The following is a 22,307-nucleotide window of genomic DNA, read 5'->3' as shown; positions in this document are numbered from 1 at the left end:
ACACAGCTAATGCAGTGTTTAGAGGGAAATTTGTAGCACTAAATGCCCACATCAGAAAGCAGGAAAGATCTAAAATCAGCACCCTTACATCACAAATAAAAGAACTAGAAAAACAAGAGCAAACAAATTTAAAAGCTAGCAGAAGACAAGAAATAACTAAGATCGGAGCAGAATTGAAGGAGACAGAGACACAAAAAACCCTTCAAAAAAATCAATGAATCCAGGTGCCAGTTTTTTGAAAAGATTAACAAAATAGAAAAACCGCTAGCCCAACTAATAAAGAAGAAAAGAGAGAAGAATCAAATAGACACAATAAAAAAATGATAAAGGGGATATCACTACTGACCCCAGAGAAATACAAACTACCATCAGAGAATACTATAACACCTCTGTGCAAATAAACTAGAAAATACAGACGAAATTGATAAATTTCTGGATACATACACTTTCCTAAAACTAAACCAGAAAGAAGTCAAATCTCTGAATAGACCAATAACAAGTTCTGAAATTGAGGCAGTAATTAATAGCCTACCAACAGAATAAAAACCCAGTACCAGATGGATTCACAGCCAAATTCTACCAGAGGTACAAAGAGGAGCTGGTACCATTCCTTCTGAAACTATTCCAAACAATAGAAAAAGAGGAACTCCTCCCTAGCTCATCGTGTGTGGCTGGCATCATCCTGATTCCAAAACCAGGCAGAGACGCAACAAAAAAAGAAATTTTAGGCCAATATCCCTGTTAAACATCAGTGTGAAAATCCTCAATAAAATATTGGGAAACCCAGCAGCACATCAGAAAGCTTATCCACCACGATCAAGTCAGCTTCATCCCTAGGATGCAAGGCTGGTTCAACATACACAAATCAATAAACATAATCCATAATCAATGGTAAAAACCACATGATTATCTCAATAGATGCAGAAAAGGCCTTTGATAAAATTTAACACCGCTTCATGCTAAAAACTCTCAGTAAACTAGGTATTGATGGAACATACCTAAAAATAATAAGAGCTATTTATGACAAACCCATAGCCAGTATCATACTGAATGGGCAAAAGCTGGAAGCATTCCCTTTGAAAACTTGCACAAGACAAGGAGGCCCTCTCTCACCACTCTTATTCAACATAGTATTGGAAGTTCTGGCCAGAGCAATCAGGCAAGAGAAAGAAATAAAGGGTATTCAAATAGAAGGAAAGGAAGCCAAATTGTCTCTATTTGCAGACGACATGATTGTATATTTAGAAGACCCCATCGTCTCAGCCCAAAAACTCCTTCAGCAGATAAGCAACTTCAGCAAAGTCTCAGGATACAAAATCGATGTGCAGAAATCACAAGTATTCCTACACACCAATAACAGACAAGCAGAGAGCCAAATCATGAGTGAACTCCCATTCACAATTGCTACAAAGAAAATATCTAAGAATACAACTCACAAGGGATGGGAAGGACCTCTTCAAGGTGAACTACAAACCACTGCTCAAGAAAATAAGAGAGAACACAAACAAATGGAAAAAAAAATCCATACTTATGAATAGGAAGAGTCAATATTTTGAAAATGGCCATACTGCCCAAAGTAATTTATAGATTCAATGCTACTCCCATCATGCTACCATTAACTTTCTTCACAGACCTAGAAAAGACTACTTTAAATGTCATATGGAACCAAAAAAGAGCCCCATATATTCAAGATAATTCTAAGCAAAAAGAACAAAACTGAAGGCATCACACTACCTGATTTCAAACTATACTACAAGGCTACAGTAACCAAAATAGCATGATACTGGTACCAAAACACATATATAGACCAATGGAACAGAACAGAGGTCTCAGAAGTAACATCACATATCTACAACCATCCGATCTTCAACAAACCTGACAAAAGCGATGGGGAAAGGATTCCCTTTTAATAAATAGTGCTGGGAAAGGTGGCTAGCCATATGCAGAAAACAGAAACTGGACCCCTTCCTTACACCTTATTCGAAAAGTGATTAGCTCAAGATATATAAAAGACTTAAATGTAAAACCTAAAACAATAAAAACCTCAGAAGAAAACCTATGCAATATCATTTAGGACATAGGCATAGGCCAAGACTTCACGACTAAGATGCAAACGCCAAAATTAACAAATTACTTTAAATTAAAGACCTTCTGCTCAGCAAAAGAAACTATCATCAGAGTGAACAGGTAACCTAGAGAATGTGAGAAAAGTTTTGCAATCTATTCACCCTTCAAAGTTCTGATATCCAGAATCTACAAGGAACTTAAACAAATTTACAAGAAAAAACAAATAACCCCATCAAAAAGTGGGTGAAGGATAAGAACACTTCTCAAAAGAAGACATTTATGCACCCAACGAACATATGAAAAAAAGCTCAATCACTGATCATTAGAGAAATGCAAATCTAAACCACAATGAGGTATCATCTCATGCCAGTTAGAATGGTAATCATTCAAGAGGCTGGAAACAACAGATGCTGGTGAGAATGCAAAGAAATAGAAATGCCTTTACACTGTTAGTGGGAGTGTAAATTAATTCAGCCACTGTGGAAGACAGTGTGGCGATTCCTCAAGGATCTAGAATGAGAAATACCATTTGACCCAGCAATCCCATGGATTTATAATCCTTACATGCCCAAAGAATAATAAATCATTCTACTATAAAGACACATGCACATGTATGTTTACTGCAGCACTATGTACAATAGCAAAGACTTAGAACCAACCCAAATGTGCATCAATGACAGACTGGATAAAGAAAATGTGGCGCATATGCACCATGGAATACTATGCAGCCATAAAAAACAATGGGTTCATGTCCTTCGCAGGGACATGGATGAAGCTGGAAACCATCATCCTCAGCAAACTAACACAGGAACAGAAAACCAAGTGCTGCATGTTCTCACTCATAAGTGGGAGTTGAACAATGAGAACACATGGGCACAGGGAGGGGAACATCACACACCAGGGCCTTTCAGGGGTCGGGGGGGAAAGAGGAGGGAGAGCATTAGGACAAACACCTAATGCATGTGGGGCTTAAAACCTAGATGGCAGGTTGATAGGTGCAGCAAATCACCATGACACATGTATACCTATGTAACAAACCTGCACATTCAGCACATGTATCCCAGAACTTAAACTAAAATTTAAAAAAAGAACAATCCAATTAAAAAACTGGCAAAAGACATGACCAGATAGCTCACCAAAGGTAAACAGATGGCAAATAAGCACATGAAAAGATGCTGAATATAATACATTAGAATTAGAAATTAAAGCTGGGTGCAGTGGCTCACACCTGTAACCCCAGCACTTTGGGAGGCTGAGGCAGGCAGATCACTTGAGGTCAGAAGTTCGAGACCAGCCTGGCCAATATGGTGAAACCCCATCTCTACTAAAAATACAAAAATTAGCTGGGTATGGGGGGCACACCTGTAATCCCAGCTACTTGGGAGGCTGAGGCAGGAGAATCACTTGAATCCAGGAGGCAGAGATTGCAGTGAGCTGAGATGGCACCACTGCACTCCAGCCTGGGCAGCAGAGCTAGACTCTGTCTCAAAAAAAAAAAAAAAAGAATTACAAATTAAACTATGAGATATCATTACAGACATATTAGAATTGTTAATGTCCAAAATACTGACAACAGCAAGTTGTTACTGAAGCGTCAGGGGTTTGGTCTAGGCCCTGTTGCTTGTGGCACAAAAAGTCAATCACTGAGACAGTGAGCACTGCCAGGAAAGAAGGCTTTGATCAGATGCTGCAGCTGAGAAGATGCGAGATCTGTCTCAAATCCATCTCCCCAGCCCATTAAAACAGGGAAGTTATGTAGCAGCGAAGAAAGGTATCCATGTGTAGGGAAACAGCAATAAGGAAAGGATAAGGGAGAGGAGTTGGTCAACAGGAAGCAGGTAGTCAGGCCATTATGACAGGTGAGGGATCTGGTGTCTTACTGTCCAGATGCAGTTACCTGGTAAGTTTCAGTTCTTTGATACTATCAGAGAGGCCTTTTTGTTGGTTTCCTGAGAAAGAAACTCAGATAAGACAAATGTAACTGTCTCAAGTTTTAAGACTAGGGAGTCCATTTCCATGTTTGTGCGAAGAAACCATAAACATCAGCTCTACAGGACAATTGGGCTGGTCTCAAAATAACTGGTGAAGATGTGGAGGAAGAGAAACATTCATTGCTGGAGAGAATGCAAAATGGTACAGCCATCTGGAAGACAGTTTGGTATTTTCTTACAAAAATACCCATTAAACTCTTGCTGTATGATCCAGCAATTGTGCTCCTTGATATTTACCCAACTGAGATGAAAACTTATATCCACACAAACACCTGCACATGAAATGTTTCAAATCTTTATAGCAGCTTTATTCATAATTGCCGAAACTCAGAAGCATCCAAGATGTTCTTCATTAGGTAAACGGAAAAGTAAATTGTGGTACACACGACAATGTTATATTACTCAATAATAAAAAGAAATGAGCTATCAAGTCACCAAAAGACATAGAGGAAATTTAAAGTTATATTACTAAGTGGAAGAAGTCAATCTGAAAGGCTACATACTGTATGATTCAGCTACATGACATTCAGAAAAGGTTAAACTATGGAGACAGTAAAAAGATCATGGTTGTCAGGATCACATTTTAGGGAAGGAGATAAATAGGCAGAGAACAGAGAATTTTTAAGGTAGTGAAACTACTCTATCTCATAGTGTAAGGGTGGATACATGTCACATTATATTTGCCAAAACCCATAGAGTATATAACACCAAGAATGAGCCCTAATGTAAACCATGGTCTTTCTTTGATGTGTCAATGTCGGCTCATTGATTCTAACAGATGTACCACATGGTACAGGATGTTGATGGTGAAGGAGGATGTGTGTTTGGGAAAGAGGGGATATGTGGGGACTCTCTGTACTTTCAGATATTTTACTTTGAACATCATTGCTCTTTCAAGAGGCTTTTAAGATAAGAGAGAGAGAGAGTGAGAGAGAGAGAGGGAGAGAGAGAGAGAGAGAAGAAAATGCAGTGTTTAGCCTTCTAGCCTCTGCAATACAGAGAGACATACCAGAAGGCTGGAATAAATGTTGAGTGAGCTAAGCCACAGCAAACACTTACCTAGAAAACTCCTAAACTCCCTCCAGACCTCCAGTAAAAAATGCCACCTCCATAGGAAACCTTCTCTGATCCCTAGACTAGGACTCTCTGCCTCATGCTGCCCCAATGTGTCATAGAACAACACAGTACATGACATTCTATAATTGTGCTTGTGTGTGTGTGTGTGTGTGTGTGTGTGTGTGTGTGTGTGTGTGTGATTATCTGACTGATGTCTGTCTCTGTTGCCAGATTGAAAAATGCTCTAAGGGAAGAAATTGTTTCTGTTTTGCCCACCATTGCATTACCACCCAGTGCCTGGATTATTGAATAGGTCCTCAATAAATATTTATTGAAGGAACAGTGATATTCTTAAAACTGTAAGAATGAATGAAAAGGTTAAAAAGCATTCTGTTGCTGAGGACTTGGAGGAAAAGGCAGTCCTAAGCATTGCTAGAGAGAATGTGAGTTAGTTCAACCATTCTGTAGGAGAATTTGGCATCCCCTAACAAAGTTACACATGCACTTACCTTTTGACCCAGTAATCCCACTTCTAGGAATCTGTCCAGAAGATACACCTGCAATGTTATGAAAATACATATGCACAGGTCACTGACTGAAGCAGTGTTTGTAATTATGAAACACTAGAACAAACCTAAATGCCTATTCTTGGAGAATGGTTGGAAAAATTACAGTACATTCCCACCATGGAGCACTACAAAAATGCAAGAGGGGCTTTGACCCTGTCAGGGAGGCCACCAGGAAAGACTTCCCTGAGTTGAGAGGAAAATAAATTAAATGGATTTTTTTTCTCTTTTTTTATTTTATTGCATTTTAGGTTTGGGGGTACATGTGAAGAACATGCAGGATTGTTGCATAGGTACACACGTGGCAGTGTGGTTTGCTGCCTTCCTCCCCTTCACCTATATCTGGCATTTCTCCCCATGCTATCTCTCCTCAACTCCCCAGCCCCTGCTATCCCTCCCCTATATCCCCCCAACAGACACCAGTGTGTGATGCTCCCCTCCCTGTGTCCATGTGTTCTCATTGTTCAACACCCACCCATGAGAGAGAACATGTGGTGTTTGATTTTCTGTTCTTGTGTCAGTTTACTGAGAATGATGGTTTCCAGTTTCATCCATGTCCCTACAAAGGACACGAACTCATCATTTTTTATGGCCGCATAATATTCCATGGTGTATATGTGCCACATTTTCCCTGTCCAGTCTATCATTGACAGGCATTTGGGTTGATTCCAGGTCTTTGTTATTGTAAACAGTGCTGCAATGAACATTCGTGTGCACGTGTCCTTATAGTAGAACGATTTATAATCCTTTGGATATATACCCAGTAATGGGATTGCTGGGTCAAATGGAATTTCTATTTCTAGGTCCTTGAGGAATCGCCACACTGTCTTCCACAACGGTTGAACTAATTTACACTCCCACCAACAGTGTAAAAGTGTTCCTATTTCTCCACATTCTCTCCAGCATCTGTTGTCTCCAGATTTTTTAATGATCGCCATTCTGACTGGCATGAGATAGTATCTCAATGTAGTTTTGATTTGCATTTCTCTAATGACCAGTGATGATGAGCATTTTTTCATATGTTTGTTGGCCTCATGTATGATAAACATACCCTAAAATGACCTCCACTGAGTTTACCTTTGTATAATCCTTTCCCCTTGAGAGGAATTCACAGGAAGAAACTGTGAATTGCTTCTAACTAACAGAACACAGCAAAGGATGTGGGGTAGTCAGACCCTTGATGAGGCTACATTATGGAAGACTCAGTCTTAGCAGATTGGAGTGATATTCTGCTGGTGGCCTTGAAGAAGGGAGCTGTCGTGTTATTTATTTATTTATTTATTTATTTTTGACACGGAGTTTCGCTCTTGTTACCCAGGCTGGAGTGCAATGGCGTGATCTCGGCTCACTGCAACCTCTGCCTCCTGGGTTCAAGCAATTCTCCCGCCTCAGCCTCCTGAGTAGCCGAGATTACAGGCACGTGTCCCCATGCTCAGCTCATTTTCTGTATTTTTTTTTTTTTTAGTAGAGACAGGGTTTCACCATGTTGACCAGGATGGTCTCGATCTCTCGACCTCGTGATCCACCCACCTTGGCCTCCCAAAGTGCTGGGATTACAGGCTTGAGCCACCGCACCCGGCCCTGCTGTCGTGTTTTAACTGCCTACAGAAAGGAACTCTAGGAGCTGAGGCCATGGAGGAGTATGGGAGAGGACAGAGGACCAAGCAGAGGGGTATGATTTTTTTTTTTTTTTTTTTTTTTTGAGAGGCTAGCATTGTCACCCAAGCTGGAGTACAATGGTGTGATCTCAGCTCACTGCAACCTCCGCCTCCCAGGTTCAAGCAATTCTCCTGCCTCAGCTCCCCCGAGTAGTTGGGATTACAGGTATCCACCACCACACCTGGCTAATTTTTTGTATTTTTAGTAGAGACAGGGTTTCACTATGTGGACCAGGTTGGTCTCGAACTCCTGACCTCTTGATCCACCTGCCTTGGACTCCCAAGTGCTGAGATTACAGGTGTGAGCCACTGCGCCCAGCCAGGGATGTGGTCTTTACATAGGAACACAACCCAAACAACATCTTGTTTGTAGTCTTGTGAGATAAGAAACCTATGTTGTTTTAAGCTGCTAAGTCTGTGATAACTTATTACACAGCAATAGATAGCTAATACAGTTACCTGTGGACCATGGGGAGAGAATGAGATGGGAAGAAGAGGAAAATAAGGAGATAGTAGGCATGAATGAGAAGCAACCCCTCTGAGTGTACTTTTTAGTATGGCTTTCACCTTGTTTCACATGGGAAAGCTCAAAAGCAATAAATGATTAAAATCAACCAGAAAAAATGTAGAACCCAAAATGGAATACAAATGATCACAAATATATAACTATATGACAAATCAATATAATAACCACGCTTAAAGTAGGGTACAAGAAAAGAGATAACCTACGTAACTTCAGAAAACAGTATTTTGATAGTATACCAAAAGGCTAAAGATACAAATAACCATACACGAATATGGTACTGTAGTTAGTAAATTTATTTCTCACAGAGTTACGGGTTAAGAATTCTGAAACCACTTCATTTGTACTATAATTGAAAAAAATATGTAAATATATTGTGAAAAATAAGCCCATCAGAGAAAGGCGTTATAAATAAGGAAGGAGGAAGGCTGTGATGAGCTACATGGCTTGGAATTTTTTTCCCAAAAAAATAAATCGGAGGTATCAGTATGAAGTCACTATATCAGTGTGTGTGTGTGTGTGTATGTGTGTGTATGTGTGTGTGTGTGTGCGTGTGTGTGTGTGTGTCCCAACTTTGATGACCCAGAAGCAGTGACATCCCACTAGCAATGAGCACCCCTCACTCCCAGACATACATTTCTAGATGCCATTCTGAAAAAAAAGAAAAAAGTTCTCAGAGAAAAGGCTGATTCCAGGACTTGGAAACCTAAAATGCAAGATAAGTTTAAACATCTTGTGGTGCAAGAAAGGATGTGTTTTTGCCTGAACTCGGGAGATCAAGACCAGCCTGGGCAATATGGCAAAACCCCGTCTCTAATAAAAATACACAAAAAATCAGCTGGGCATGGTAGCATGCACCTGTAGTCCCAGCTATTTGGGAGGCTGAGGCATGAGAATCACTTGAACCCAGGAGGCGGAGCTTGCTGTGATCACACCACTGCACTCTAGCTTCCTGGGCGACACAACAAGACTCTGTCTTAAAAAAAAAAAAAAAAAATGATGGGAACATGTTAAGACAAGATAGGTGTCAACTTAAAGGAGCTCTTCATGGCCAAGATGGAACAATTTGAGTGAGAAAATATATAGTATAGAAAATAAGCTGCTACTAATATGAATAGTTGAATAAATAACTAGAAGGAAAAGCTCTTGCCCACAGTATAATTCAAATTCTTCATTTAAAAAGAATGAAGAAACCAGAAAAACACCAGTAATAATTGCTACAGCCAAGAACCTTCGATTGATGCTGAAATGGCTAAAATTTGTGAGTGGAAAGAGATATGGTGAGAAAAGGGAAATTTGAACCATCTCAAAATATCTTCCCACAACGTACTTATTTATTACAAAAGGAAAAATAGTAACTTTTACAGTGGAGAAACTTGGCAGATACCATCTTAACCAAATGATCAAAATTAACATCAATATAGTAGTGAGATATACCAGTATCATTGAGAAGAACACAATATCACTTTGTAATATTCTTGCTAAAAATGCATAACCTTAATCTGATTATGACAGTGTATCAGACAAACCCAACTTGAATGACATTCTACAAAAGCTTGACCGGTACTAATCAATAATGTTAAGGTCATAAAAGGCCAAGAAAAGTAAGGAGCTGTCACAGATTAGCAAAGACCAAGGAGACTTGTGAAAACTACATGCAATGTGAGAGACTGGAAGAAAAAAGAGATGAGTAGGAAAACTGGTGAAATTAAAATAATGTCTGGAGATTAGTTAATAACATTAATTTCTTGGTTTCCATGATTTTACAATGGTCATGAAAGATGTTAACATGCGGGAACCTGGGTGACGGGCATTTGGAAACTCCACTTTTGCAATTGTTTCTGTAAGTGAAAATTTACCTCAAAATAAGAATTTTTTAAAGTAACGTGTGTTCACAAAGGAACATTAGGAAACATTAGCAGAAAACTTTCAATCAGAATCCTGCTATTAAAAACAACTGCTTATGCAGATATTGATTGGCAAAGGAAAATAACGGCTGTCAATATGCTGATTCTTTCAGTTATTAATAATGCAAGGAAAGCGTTCTGAACACCGACTAAGCTCCAACCACCTCCTCTCTGAGCTCTCCAATCCTGTCTGAAATTGCCACACACCCACTCGAGATACCCCTCCTCCATCCCTGCTGAAAGAACTAAAGAAAGAGGAAAGAAACATGAAAGGTCGCTTGGCAGTCAAGGACAGGTTTATTTTAGAGAAAACAAGAGGGGCATCTGGCCACGTTAGATCAGAGGCACACTCTCTTACAGACTAAGAATTTTTAAGGATTCAGGCTGGGAGAGTTTATCAGAGGCATGGACTGTTTCTGTGTCTTTTTGCTGTGCTTATCTTGGAGGGAGAGTTTCCGTGTCTGATCCTGCACATCTTTCTGCTGCAGGCATAACCCGTCCCGACCAACTCTGCTTTGAGCTTCCCTGTCTTAGTGCACCTGAAGGGAAAGGTCTTCTCGTGAAGACCCACTGAAGGACACAGTATCACTTGTTTCACTGGAGCCCATTGTATGAGTGTGACGTTTGGCAGTTACCCAAGAGACTTTCCCTGCACCTCCCTCTCTGCCTGCGTACCTTTGTTTTACTGTTTGCTCTTTCTGACTGCTCACAGTTAGAAGAGAAGTGATTTCCTTAAAATGCATGAGGCTAGAAAGGGAGCTGGAAGTTAAAGTGGCAGTGTTTGTCTGAGATGACGGTGCTCCTGTCCTGTCACCTACTGCCTCTCTCCCCACCACGGTGTCACCACCTTACACACGATGTCATTGACTAGTCTGTCTTTTGCTGATTGTCTGTCTCTTTCTGCTAAAGCAGAAGGCCCATAAAAGTAGAGATTTCTGCTTGGCTCCCTGAGTTCAAGTGCTTGGATTAGGCCTGGGATGGATGGTGAACAAGAGGCCAAGTCATGGACTTTGAATTCCTAAAAAGCATCCTGAAATGAAGGGAAAAGGAGAGGCACTATCTGACGTCTCCAGAGTCCTTGAGTGTTGGAGCATTTCTTCTGCCTGAAGCCCGGAGCAGGGCTACCCGGTGTACAGAGTGGGAAGCGGTTCTGCCTATCGTAGGAACCACGGTTTCCAAAAGTGCCATGTTTAACAAAAGTGACAGCTCCTAACTTTTCTTGGCCTTTATGACCTTGATATTGTTGATGAGTACTGGGCAAGCTTTTGTAGAATGTCATTCAATCTGGGTTTGTCTGATATACTCTCATGATCAGAGTGGGGTTATACATTGAGGTCTACTCCTGGGGATGAGACCTCAGAACCCTGATGTGGCCATAAAACCAACTGCTATAGGAGTGGCAATCCAGTGTTGGTTTACTTTGGTGTTGTATTAGGGACTTTGTACCTAATGAAACCGATGGAGTGGCTTACATGACAGACATTGTATTGTCTAACAGTTCTGGAGGCAGACATCAAAGGGGCCAATAGCCTTGATTCCTTCTGAGGGCTGTGAGGGAGAAACTGCTCCCACCCTCTCTCCTAGCTTCTGGTGTTTCTGGCAATCTTTGCCATTCCTTGGCTTGTAGAAGCACCACCCTGATCTCTACCTTCATCTTTGCCTGGCTTTCTCCCAGTGCTTTCCTGTCTTCAAATTTCCCCTTTTTATAATGGCCTCTGTCATATTGGCTTAGGGCCCATCCTAGCTGCCCGAGTGACCTCATCTTAACTAATTATATCGGCAATGACCCTATTTCTGAATAAGATCCCATTCTAAGGTACCAGAACTTCAACACAGGAATTGAGGGCGGGAAGGAGAGGACCACAGTTTAACCCCTTACACAGTCAAGCGCTGGAGGGAAACAGTATTTTCAGGAGGAAAGCTGTCTGATGGCTGCTGGGACAGACTCGGTTATGCTGCAGTAACTGCCAGTCTCAACTATCAGCAGCTTAATACAACAGAAGTCTATCTTTCACTCACACTAAGACCACTGTGCGCTGCAGGACTTTCTAAGACAACTGCCCTCTGCGCTATGATGCTACACCCCAGACCGCTTTCATCTTCTGCTTCTACCGAGGAGGGGCAGGGAAGAGCTGGGGAGCTGCATCTCATTGTCCCCTTTTGGAGAAACCTGGAAGTGACCCTTACTAGCAATGCTCGTGTTTTAGCAGCCAGCAGCAGGGCCCCAGGTCCCCTGGGGCCCTGCAAGGGGCTCTAGAGTGTAGGGAACAGATGGAATGTTCACAAGCACCAGAGCCTCTGCCACACTGACTTTTTTAGGACTGGTATCACTGAGTGTTTACTTAAGGCCAAGGAAGTGAAATTCTTAGCATGTACCGGAGAGCAGTGAAAAAGATGTTTACTTTACAAATTAAAGCTGGAGTCAGTGTGAGCCTGAAGGCTGAAGGGAAAAGAGCAGCAGATCCAGGGAGCATTCATCAGCCCCATCTCCGAACAGGTGAGGATGGGGGCTACAGCGAAGCCAGGGCTTTGGTGGGAACTTCAAGGATAGCCTCTGGCTTTTTCCAGGTTTAGAAAACCGTAAGGGACAGGGGCAGAGGAAAAGAAGAAAGTAGAGGAAGAAGAGAAGGTGGAGGTCCTGGCCCAAGTTAGTGGGAAACGAAATCCAACCCCATTAAACCGTCTCCCTGGTGGACTGTGGGGAGCACACCTGAGGCCACACAGGTGCTGGAACATGGTAGAGGCCCAGTGTCTACTTCCTGTGAATGAATGAGTGAGTGACCGAATGAATGAGTGAGTGAATGAATGAATGAGTGAGTGACCGAAAGAATGAGTGAGTGACCGAATGAATGAGTGAGTGAGTGACCGAATGAATGAGTGAGTGACCGAATGAGTGAGTGACCGAATGAATGAGTGAGTGACCGAATGAATGAGTGAGTGACCGAATGAATGAGTGAGTGAGTGACCGAATGAATGAGTGAGTGACCGAATGAATGAGTGCCATTAAAAGCCCTCTCTTGTATTCCCAAATGCTGCATTGAGCAGAAGAAGGGAGCAATCCTTGCTCAGCAATTGGTGGTCCCTTTGGGCGTGCAAATGAGTCCACAGCTTGCAACAGCAAACAGTCCTTTCCACCCTTGGAAGCGGCTGCAGGGAGGCGGCTGACCATTGGTCACACCCAGAGCTGGTTATGGGAATTGACTCCATCAGAAACTAAGCCCATGGAGAGACTGCAAAATGGCCTGGAATGTATTTTGGCATCAGCTATGGACACGTAAGTTTTCCCAGTCCTCAACTCTGTCCTGCCAGCTGACGAGGGGAAGGAAAGGGATTTCCCATGGACGGTCAATCCTGAGTCCACCAACTGGCCACGCCCATCCCGCCCATCCCCAGCCTCGTGCCTCACCTACTCCCAACCTCCCAGAGGGAACGGCTATTTAAGAGAAGCAGGAGTGCAGAACACACCAGGCAGCCTGGAGATACAGCGCTGACTCCGCTGAGAGGTAAACAGTCAAGAGCAGAATTCCTGCTCCTCCACTGCCTTTGAGAGTGGCTGCGTTGTCCATGTGTGCGCATGTAGGCATGTGTGTGCATAAGCATGCATGTGTGTGATTTGGTATTCACAAGAGGGTGTGTGTGCATGCGTGTGTTGAGTGGGTATGTGAGTGTAGTATGTGAGAGGATGTTCACACTGGCAAGTAAGTACAAGAGTATGTGTATGTGGGCGCAGGCGTGTAAGCACGTATGTGTTTGGGAATATGTGTATGTGGAAGGGGCTCGAAAGCCTTGCAGAGAGAAGCTGATGCTTTCATTCTGGAGGCTGAGACTCCATGGGTGCCTTGGAGACTCCAAGCCTGGAATCCAGTGTGGGGATGTGCAAGCTATGTCTAGCGGGGACACATCCTCTGACCTCAGGAACCTCCTGGTTAGTTGGGAGGAACCTGGTTCCAATCTCCCAAGAACTGTCAGTCTGATGAGGCACAGGGCAGGTCTCACTAGCGTATCATGGGGCTCTCCACAGGTCTGAGGGCCTGACGTGTGTGCAACCATTCTGCAGAGCTGGGAGCCGGTCAGGAGGTGGCATGTGTGTGTGTGTATTGCTGGAGGGCACTCCTTGTGTGCTCTGGGTGTGACAGAGGAGGTCACCCTGGACTTAGGTTGGATAGGAGAGCATGTCTGTGTGTCTCAGAGCTGCCAAGCAGGAACAGGGGAGCACCAGCCGGGACAGAAGCTGAGACCACCCAGCAGAGGAGCTAGGACAGGCCATCTGCATTTGTCACCCAAGAACTCTTACCATGAAGACCCTCCTACTGTTGGCAGTGATCATGGTCTTTGGTAAGAACTGACCCTGACCCTGGCCTCTGAGCACTGAGGGGCAGCCCCAGGAGGGAAGCTCTTGCCCCTTAGTTTTCTCTCCCATTGCAGCCATCCTCTCTCAGGGGGAGAAAAGAAGCCATTTGGGAGGAAGGAAAGTAGCAGAGAGGTGCAAAGAGGGAGGGCACAGGACCCTCCAGGAAACTCCCAAATTTCCTTCCAGGCCTACTGCAGGCCCATGGCGATTTGCTGAATTTCCGGAAAATGATCAAGTTGGCAACAGGAAAGGAAGCCGCAACCAGTTACGGCTTCTATGGCTGCCACTGTGGCGTGGGTGGCAAAGGATCCCCCAAGGATGCAACAGACCGGTGAGGCCACCCACCCCTCCCTACCCGCCTAGACTCTGGCCCAGGCAGGGCTGGGAGCTGCAAAGACAGCGCCGGTTCCTGCTGGACACAGAGGTCTCAGGATGGCCTGGCTGGAAAAGCAGCCAGCATGTTGGAACTTCTGCTCTAGATTGTTGCAAAGTTGCGGGGTCTCTGCCCAGGGGCGGAGGTGGGGGTGAGATATGGGCATCAGGCTTCCTGGCACTGCGGGACAGTAGCCCCAATAGGATGCCTCCCTGCAGCTGCTGTTTCGCTCATGACTGTTGCTACAAACGCCTGGAGAGACGTGGCTGTGGCACCAAATTTCTGAGCTACAAGTTTAGCAACAAGGGGAGCAGCATCACCTGTGGTAAGAGTCCTACATCACCATCGCATGTCCTCATTTTTCAGACATTGCCAGGGACTGTGCTGGGCACCAAGGATAGACACAGAGGGACACAGTTCCCGCCTCAGGAAGCTCACGGTTGAGTGGGAAGCCAGGAAAGTGAAAATCCAATGTGGTAAAGACCCCAGTGGGAAGTAAACAGACAGCCAAGGCATTAACACAGCCTGAGGCTTGAGGAAGGCTCCTGGAAGGGGTGACCTCTAAGCTGAGTCTTAAAGGTTGTACAGACAGTCAGGGACGAGGAGGGCTGGGAGTATTCCCAGAAGAGGACACAGCACGGTCAAAGGCACCAAAGGGCACTGTAAGCCATTCCGTACTGTCCAGCAGAAACGTGAGGGGACTGGGGCTGAAGTGTGAGGATTGCTTGAGCTCAGGAGTTCAAGGCCAGTCTGGGCAACACAGGGAGACCTTGTCTTTCTTTACAAAAACAAATCAAACAAACAAAAAAATAGGCTCCGGAGTCAGACTGGCTGTGTCGAGTCCCCCCTCCCCCATCGCCCTAAGCCTTAGCTCTCTCATCTAAATGGAGATAACACTGGTGCCTCCTGCATGGGCGTGTTTGAGAATTAGAACGACGACAAATGAAAAGCCTTGGGTCGATAGTTCTACAGCTGCCATGACTATTACAGGCAAAACCTAGACCCCTCCCTCCCCTTCCATGGGCAATAGCAGCTCCTACCGGCCTGCTGGGAAAAGCAGTGCCAAGCCATGATGTTGGAGACATAGGCAGGGGCTTGGTCAATCCGGCCCTCCAGGCCAGGCTGTATTTAGGTTTTTGCCCTAAAGCAATAGGATGCTATTAAGCAAAGGAGCTCCAGGGTCAGCTTTGCATTTTAGAGGACTTGCTGGGGGGCTAGGGTCGCTGGAGGCAAGTGGAAGGTGGGCAGAGAAAGCTACTGGCATCATGCAAGCAAGAGGGAGCAACAGCTTGACCTAAAACAACAGAGCTCAGGATGGGAACGGTGGAGAAAGAAATCAAGATGCATTTGAGGTGGAATCAGCAGAGCTGGGTGACGAGTGGGGAGAGGTGGGGGGAGGCAGCTGTTGGGTGGATATGTGGCTGGATGGATGGCATGTGACAAAGACCACAGGAACGGGTGGTGGAGGGTGAGGAGGAGTAGTTCGGTTTCCAGCATGTTGAGTTTGGGGCGTCCAGCACCCAGGGAGGGGTCCAGCAGGCAGCTGTCTGTACAAATACAGCTCAAGGGAGAGGTCAGGACTGGGGACACAGATTCAGAAGCTGGCAGCAGAGAGCTGAGAAGTGGATGTGATCGCTCATTTGCTGTTTAAAGGTCCAGAAAGGAGACCGAGGAGGGATAGACAGAAAGGGAGAAGGAGAACTGAGAAGAAAGTCAAGGAGTCGGTGAGGAGATGATCAGCAAGGGTCAACTGAACAGAGGAGTCCTCCAGGAAAAGGGCCGATGAGGCTCCCTTGGATATCGAAGCAGGAAGGCATGAGGGACCCTGGGGAAGCTGTTTCCATGGAGTAGGGAGGGCAAAGCCAGATTAGAGCAGGTCAAAGCTGATGGGAAGGGAAGTAGAGACGGAAGTGAAGACAACCTTCTGGAGAAAGTTTGGCCCTGAAGGGGAGCAGAGGTGGGTGGCACTGGAAAGCTTTGCTTGGTGTCCCCAGACAGCTGACCATGAGTGGGATTTGGGGAAAGCATGGACTCCTGCCCACGGCCTGAGTCCTTTAAGATCAGAAATGATATCTCCCACCATGGCCTCTCCATAGAGGCATGTATCTTCAGCAGGTGTTAAGTCACAAGCCACATGATTCCAAGCTGATAGTGGCTTGGATAATGGGGATATCTTGTGACTGTCACATAACTGAAGAGGGCAGTGCCAGGCCTGGGGTAGCTTTCTAGCCATGTCGTCAAGAATCCAGCCTTCTCCTGGCCTTCAGCTATGTCACGTGGGCAGTATCTGCACCTGGGATGTCAGACACAGGCTGCAGCTCCACCATCCTGGCCTCACACTGTGCAAGAGGCTTTCCTCTTGGGCATCTCTCTTTTAGGAGGGAGGAAGCAGATCCTTCCCAGAAGCCCCCAGCTGACTTCCCCTTGTGGCTCTTTGGTTGGAACAAGGTTACATGATACTCAGAGGCCAATCACTGCAAACGAAAGGGGGATGACCCTGCCTGGCTTACACCAATCACAATCCATTCCCAGAGCCCCGGGACTATGGCTTTGCATCCTAGACACATCTGTTAGCAAGAAGAAGAGACGATGGCTGTTAGGAATGCCTTTGAGAGCGTCTCCCGGTGCTTGACTGTGTCCCACCAGGCTGGAGGCCAGCATCCTATGGGCAGGAATTCTGTCTCCCCGTTGGTCAGAAATACCTGGAGCGCAGGTGTTTGTCTGCAGCTAGGAGCTTCTGGGGGGCAGGGCTGTATCTTCTACCCCAGGGTTCCCACACGAAGCCACTGAATACTAACAAAACTCCATCTTGTGTTTATCTTCCTGTGATTTCAGCAAAACAGGACTCCTGCAGAAGTCAGCTGTGTGAGTGCGACAAGGCTGCTGCCAGCTGTTTTGCTAGAAACAAGAGGAGCTATAATAAAAAGTACCAGTACTACTCCAATAAACACTGCAGTGGGAGCACCCCCCGCTGCTGAGTCCCCTCTTCCCTGGAGGCCCTGCCACCCGATTCTGCATTTCCCTCTCTCATACCCTCCCTCCCTACCCTAACCAAGTTCCTGGGCAATGCGGAAAGCATCCGTCACCCATCCTAGAAGCCAGGCAGGAGCCCTTCCATCCCCACCCAGAATGAGACGCCCAGGGAGATTTCCGGCCTTCCACTGCTCTCCTCCACCTCAACTTCCTGCTTAACCAAAGCAGGTGCACTCCGAGGGGTCTCTTCTGAATAAAGCAATTAGCAAATCACGTGTGTGTGTGTGTGTGTGTGTGTGTGTGTGTGTGTGTGTGTATTGTGCTATGCACTGTTAGTGTGAGAACAAACAGCGGTAGGGGTTAAAAGTACAGGCTCGGCCGGGCGCGGTGGCTCAAGCCTGTAATCCCAGCACTTTGGGAGGCCGAGGCGGGTGGATCACGAGGTCGAGAGATCGAGACCATCCTGGTCAACATGGTGAAACCCCGTCTCTACTAAAAATACAAAAAATTAGCTGGGCATGGTGGCGCGTGCCTGTAATCCCAGCTACTCAGGAGGCTGAGGCAGGAGAATTGCTTGAACCCAGGAGGCGGAGGTTGCGGTGAGCCGAGATCGCGCCATTGCACTCCAGCCTGGGTAACAAGAGCGAAACTCCGTCTCAAAAAAAAAAAAAAAAAAAAAAAAAAAAAAAAAAAAAAAGTACAGGCTCTGAGCCCAGTGCGATGGTGTGTGTCTGTTGTCCCAGCTGCTCAAGGGGCTGGGGCTGAAGTGCGAGGGCTGCTTGAGCTCGGCAGCTCAAGGCCAGTCTGAGCAACACAGGGAGAACTTGTCTTTCTTTACAAAACAAACCAAAATAGGCTCCGGAGTCGGACTGGCCGTGTCGAGTCCCCCCTCCCCCATCGCCCTAAGCCTTAGTTCTCTCGTCTAAATGGAGATAACACTGGGTGCGTCCTGCATGGGCGTGTTTGAGAATTAGAACCACGACAAATGAAAAGCCTTGGGTCTGATATGTCTACAGCTGCCATGACAATTACAGGCGAAACCGAGACCTCTCTCTTCCCTTCCCTGGGCGATAGCAGCTCCTACCGGCCTGCTGGGAGAAAGCAGGAAGGCTGGTCTTGATCTGGGAGGCTGCAGTCCACATCCTCCGCATGGAACGTAATTCTCCTACGTGGCCAGTCTAGTGAGGAGAAGAAGTGGGGCAATGTAATGCTGGCCACCAGCTGGACCCTCGGGTGTTATTTCATCAGAGCGGTTGGTTTCCCAGGTGTGCGGCCCCTGCAGGCCCACAGGGCCCTGTGTTTGGAAGGGTGCCACGCCTTGTTTAATGCTCTGCTGTGGCGATCTGAAAACTCTTACTAATCTTCAGTCAAGAGTTCCTTCCCACATTTCATTTTGTGCTGGACTGCCCAAATCTATTTATTTTTATTATTGTTAAATAGAGATGGGGTCTCACTATGTTGGCCAGGCAGGTCTCAAACTCCTGGCCTCAAGCAATGCTACCACCTTGGCCTCCCAAAGTGTTAAGATTACAGGCATGAGCCACTGCACCCAACCCGGTCACACACATTGTGCAGCGGGTCCTAGTCTCACCTGGATGCTACTTCCCCTCCTGCCGTTCAGGGTTCCACTGGGAAATTTCCACCTGGACCAGCTACAGCCCCACCTGTTTCTCTAACAACCCCCATCTGGGCTGCTGGGTGTGGATCCCTTCACAAAGGTACCCCGCACAGGGGACACAGGTGGGAGCTCAGTTTCCTACAGGAGAAAGCCCCTGCACAGCCCAGCAAGCTCTACATTCACTCGGAGGAGGTGCCTTCCCGTAATCCATCTTCCCAGAAGAAGCACCTCTTCTAATTCTGTGCCAAATGTTTCATTTGCTAGAGGTGGCTCGGTCATGTTCACTCTCATGCATGGCAAGAGAAATGCACATTAAAATTCCACTGAGATGCCTTTTTATCTATTACAATGAATAAAAATCCAGAAGTGTGACAACTTGACTTACTAGCAAGGCTGCATGGGGAAACGGATACTTTCACAGTAGCTGGTGGGAGGGCTAAACACCCACAGAGGGCAACAGAGGGCAAATTGGTAATATCTATCAAAATGCCAAATGCATTTATCCTTTCACTCAGTGACCCCACTTGGAAATTCACCCTATGGATGCAGGTGCATATGTGTGCATGCGCACGTACACACACACACACACACACACACACACACACACACACACAAGCACACACAGAGTGATGTATGAGCAAGTTTGCTCATTGCAGCATGGTTCTGAATTGAGCTGGAAAGAATCCAAGAGTATGTGTTGAGAGAACTTGCTAAAGAAATCATGATACCAACTCATAAAGGGACCCAACACATTCATATAATGAGGGAAGCTCTCTCTGCTCCAGTGGACAAAGGGCTTCAGGATATGGTGGTAACAGATAAGAGCAAAGAAGAGATTAATATAAACAGTGTGCCGCATTTATGTAGAAAAATACATCTGTGAATATGTTTGTTAATATTTCCAGCAACACTCAAAGAACACGCCAGAGATTCATCAAAACGGCTACCTTTAGGGAGTAGAGCTGGTAAGAAATGAGGTTGGCACAGATGGGGTGAGAGAAGGATTTTTTGATATATAACTTTTTATACTGTTTTGATTTTTAACTCTTGAGTATAGTTCCTATTCAAAAGAAAACTGGCATCATCAAACACACACAAACATTCCTGTGTCTAAGATAGACACTAACTCTCAGAGATGATATCATCTAACCCATGGGTTGGCAAACTATGGCCTCTGGGCCAAATCTATGCACTGTCTATTTTTGTCCACCAGGCAAGATAAGAATGATTTTTATGTTTTTTAATGCTTGAAAAAAAATCAGAAGAATTTCTCATGCAAAAATGATACATTAAAATCATATTTTAGTGGCAATAAGGTTTTCTCATAATACAACCATGCTCTTTGGGTTGTAAATTCTCTATGCCAGCTTTCACGTGACAACTGTGGGAACTGAATCATTGCCACGAGAGCGTATGGTCTTTTGCAGAAAGAATTTGCCAATACCCAGTATTATCTGGTGCTTCTCAAACCATTTGTGGTGGACCAATTTATTCTTTATTTTTTCCAACTCTGCCTCAAATCAATACTTTTGTTAAATTAAAAATGTACAAAAAACAAACCCAGATGTTTTATTATTGGATGCAGTAATAAAATTACTCTGTCAAATTACTCTGAAATTTCCTAACACCCTCAATCTCTGTATGTACCTCCCCACGAATGGGAAGCAGTTCACAGACCAGCATCACCCCTTGAGCCCCAGTTGGGAAACACTGGTCGAATTTGAATTGAGGAAAGACAAATGACCATCATGATTTTTTCTGAGACAGGGTCTCACTCTGTCATCCAGGCTGGAGTGCAGTAGCATAATCACTCACTGCAGCCTCCATCTCCTGGGCTCAAGTGATCTTCCCACCTCAGCCTCCGAGTAGCTGGGACTACAGGTGTGTACCACCACACCCAGCTAATTTTTTAAAATTTTATAGAGTTGAAGTCTCACGATGTTGCCTAGGTTGATCTTCAACCCCTAGGCTCAAACAACCCTCCTGCCGCAGCCTCCCAAAGTGCTGCGATTATAGGTGTAAGCCACCGTGTCTGGCCGTTAATGATTTTAAAATTAGCAATATTTTTTGTCCTTTGACTTAGAACAAGTACCATTTATTAATTACAACATAAGTAGAGTCATTTTCGTTCCAGCTACCCTCATAGACTGCCGGCGTGAGGTTGGGTCCATATTACTCCTCAGTGATTGCTCTTTAGAGGCAGAGAAAAGCTGCTTGAAATAAAGCCTCAGTCAAATGCTTGCCAGGGCTTTTCTTTTGGTCAGAAATATCTGGAGTGCAGGTGTTTGTATCCAACTAGGAGCTTCTGAGGGACAGGGCTGTATCTTGATCGAAGGAAAAGAAAGATCTAGGGAAAGAGGATACATCTCTCCCTCCAGTAAAGACTTTGCATTTCTGGTGGAGTCTGTTATAGATTAAAAGTGACTATAAACATAGAATGGAATGCATGACCTTGAAGAATCTTGGTTTGAAAAATAACAGATATAAAAGATACTTTGGGGACAACTGAGGAAATTTGAGTTTATTAGATGATATTAGAAAATGACTGTCAATGATCCTAGAAGTGACTATACTAAAGGATGTTCTTTTTATTTTTTAAATTCATATATGTCTTTACACATAACTGAAAGTGCTATTACATTACCTAAGTTATTTACAACTGTGTAGTAAAGTGTTGTGAAATAAATTATCTAGAAAGCAGCAGAAACACATTGGGAATGTATATAAAACTGTATTCACAGATATACTTTTATATAATTACTGGTTCTGTAGTGTTTCAAGTCATGTTCTCAGAAAGAGAAACAAAATGTCCAAGATGAAGGAGAAAATACATGAACCATGTACCAGCATCAGGGCCCCAGCATCCCTGGCCGCAGTCTGAGGCCGTCTGGGTCTGCAGCTCCATGGCAACAGGGCGTGGCTGGGATGTTGCTTCCCTGACTGTCCAAACTGCAGGTCACTAAAAGGTTCTTATTTTTAGAAGATGCATACTAAAGTATTTAAATCTGAAGTATTACATCCAAATGATCAGTAAAATATTAGCTATTCCTGGATCCAAGTGCTTAATATATGAGTAAATAATTGTACTATCATTTCAGCTATTGTGCATGTTTGAAATTTTTTATAATAAAGAACTTTCAAAATGTGAAAAAAAAGACTTTGCATTTCTGAGTATTAGTATAAGAATATTTTCAACATGAGTCTTTATGTACAAAATTATTGAA

The 22,307-nt window shown here is 44.7% G+C and overlaps 1 protein-coding gene across 2 annotated transcripts; it reads left to right on the top strand.

Annotated features, from left to right (window-relative positions):
• Positions 1–13,160: 13,160 nt before the first annotated feature.
• Positions 13,161–17,738, top strand: LOC101031702 (phospholipase A2, membrane associated). Of its 2 annotated transcripts, none has more exons than XM_010345504.3 (5): positions 13,161–13,271; positions 13,958–14,103; positions 14,306–14,450; positions 14,711–14,817; positions 17,328–17,738. In XM_010345504.3, the coding sequence occupies exons 2-5, from the start codon at positions 14,064–14,066 to the stop codon at positions 17,468–17,470; spliced, it is 435 nt and encodes a 144-aa protein (XP_010343806.1). In that variant the 5' UTR covers positions 13,161–13,271; positions 13,958–14,063; the 3' UTR covers positions 17,471–17,738. The 2 variants fall into 2 exon arrangements, with proteins under 2 accessions (XP_010343806.1, XP_074236278.1); XM_074380177.1 differs by having other exon boundaries at positions 13,192–13,271; positions 13,926–14,103.
• The last annotated feature ends 4,569 nt before the right edge of the window (positions 17,739–22,307 follow it).

Source organism: Saimiri boliviensis, chromosome 11 (assembly GCF_048565385.1).
Source record: "Saimiri boliviensis isolate mSaiBol1 chromosome 11, mSaiBol1.pri, whole genome shotgun sequence".
NCBI lineage: Eukaryota > Metazoa > Chordata > Mammalia > Primates > Cebidae > Saimiri > Saimiri boliviensis.
This window is presented reverse-complemented; position numbering and strand designations above follow the sequence as displayed.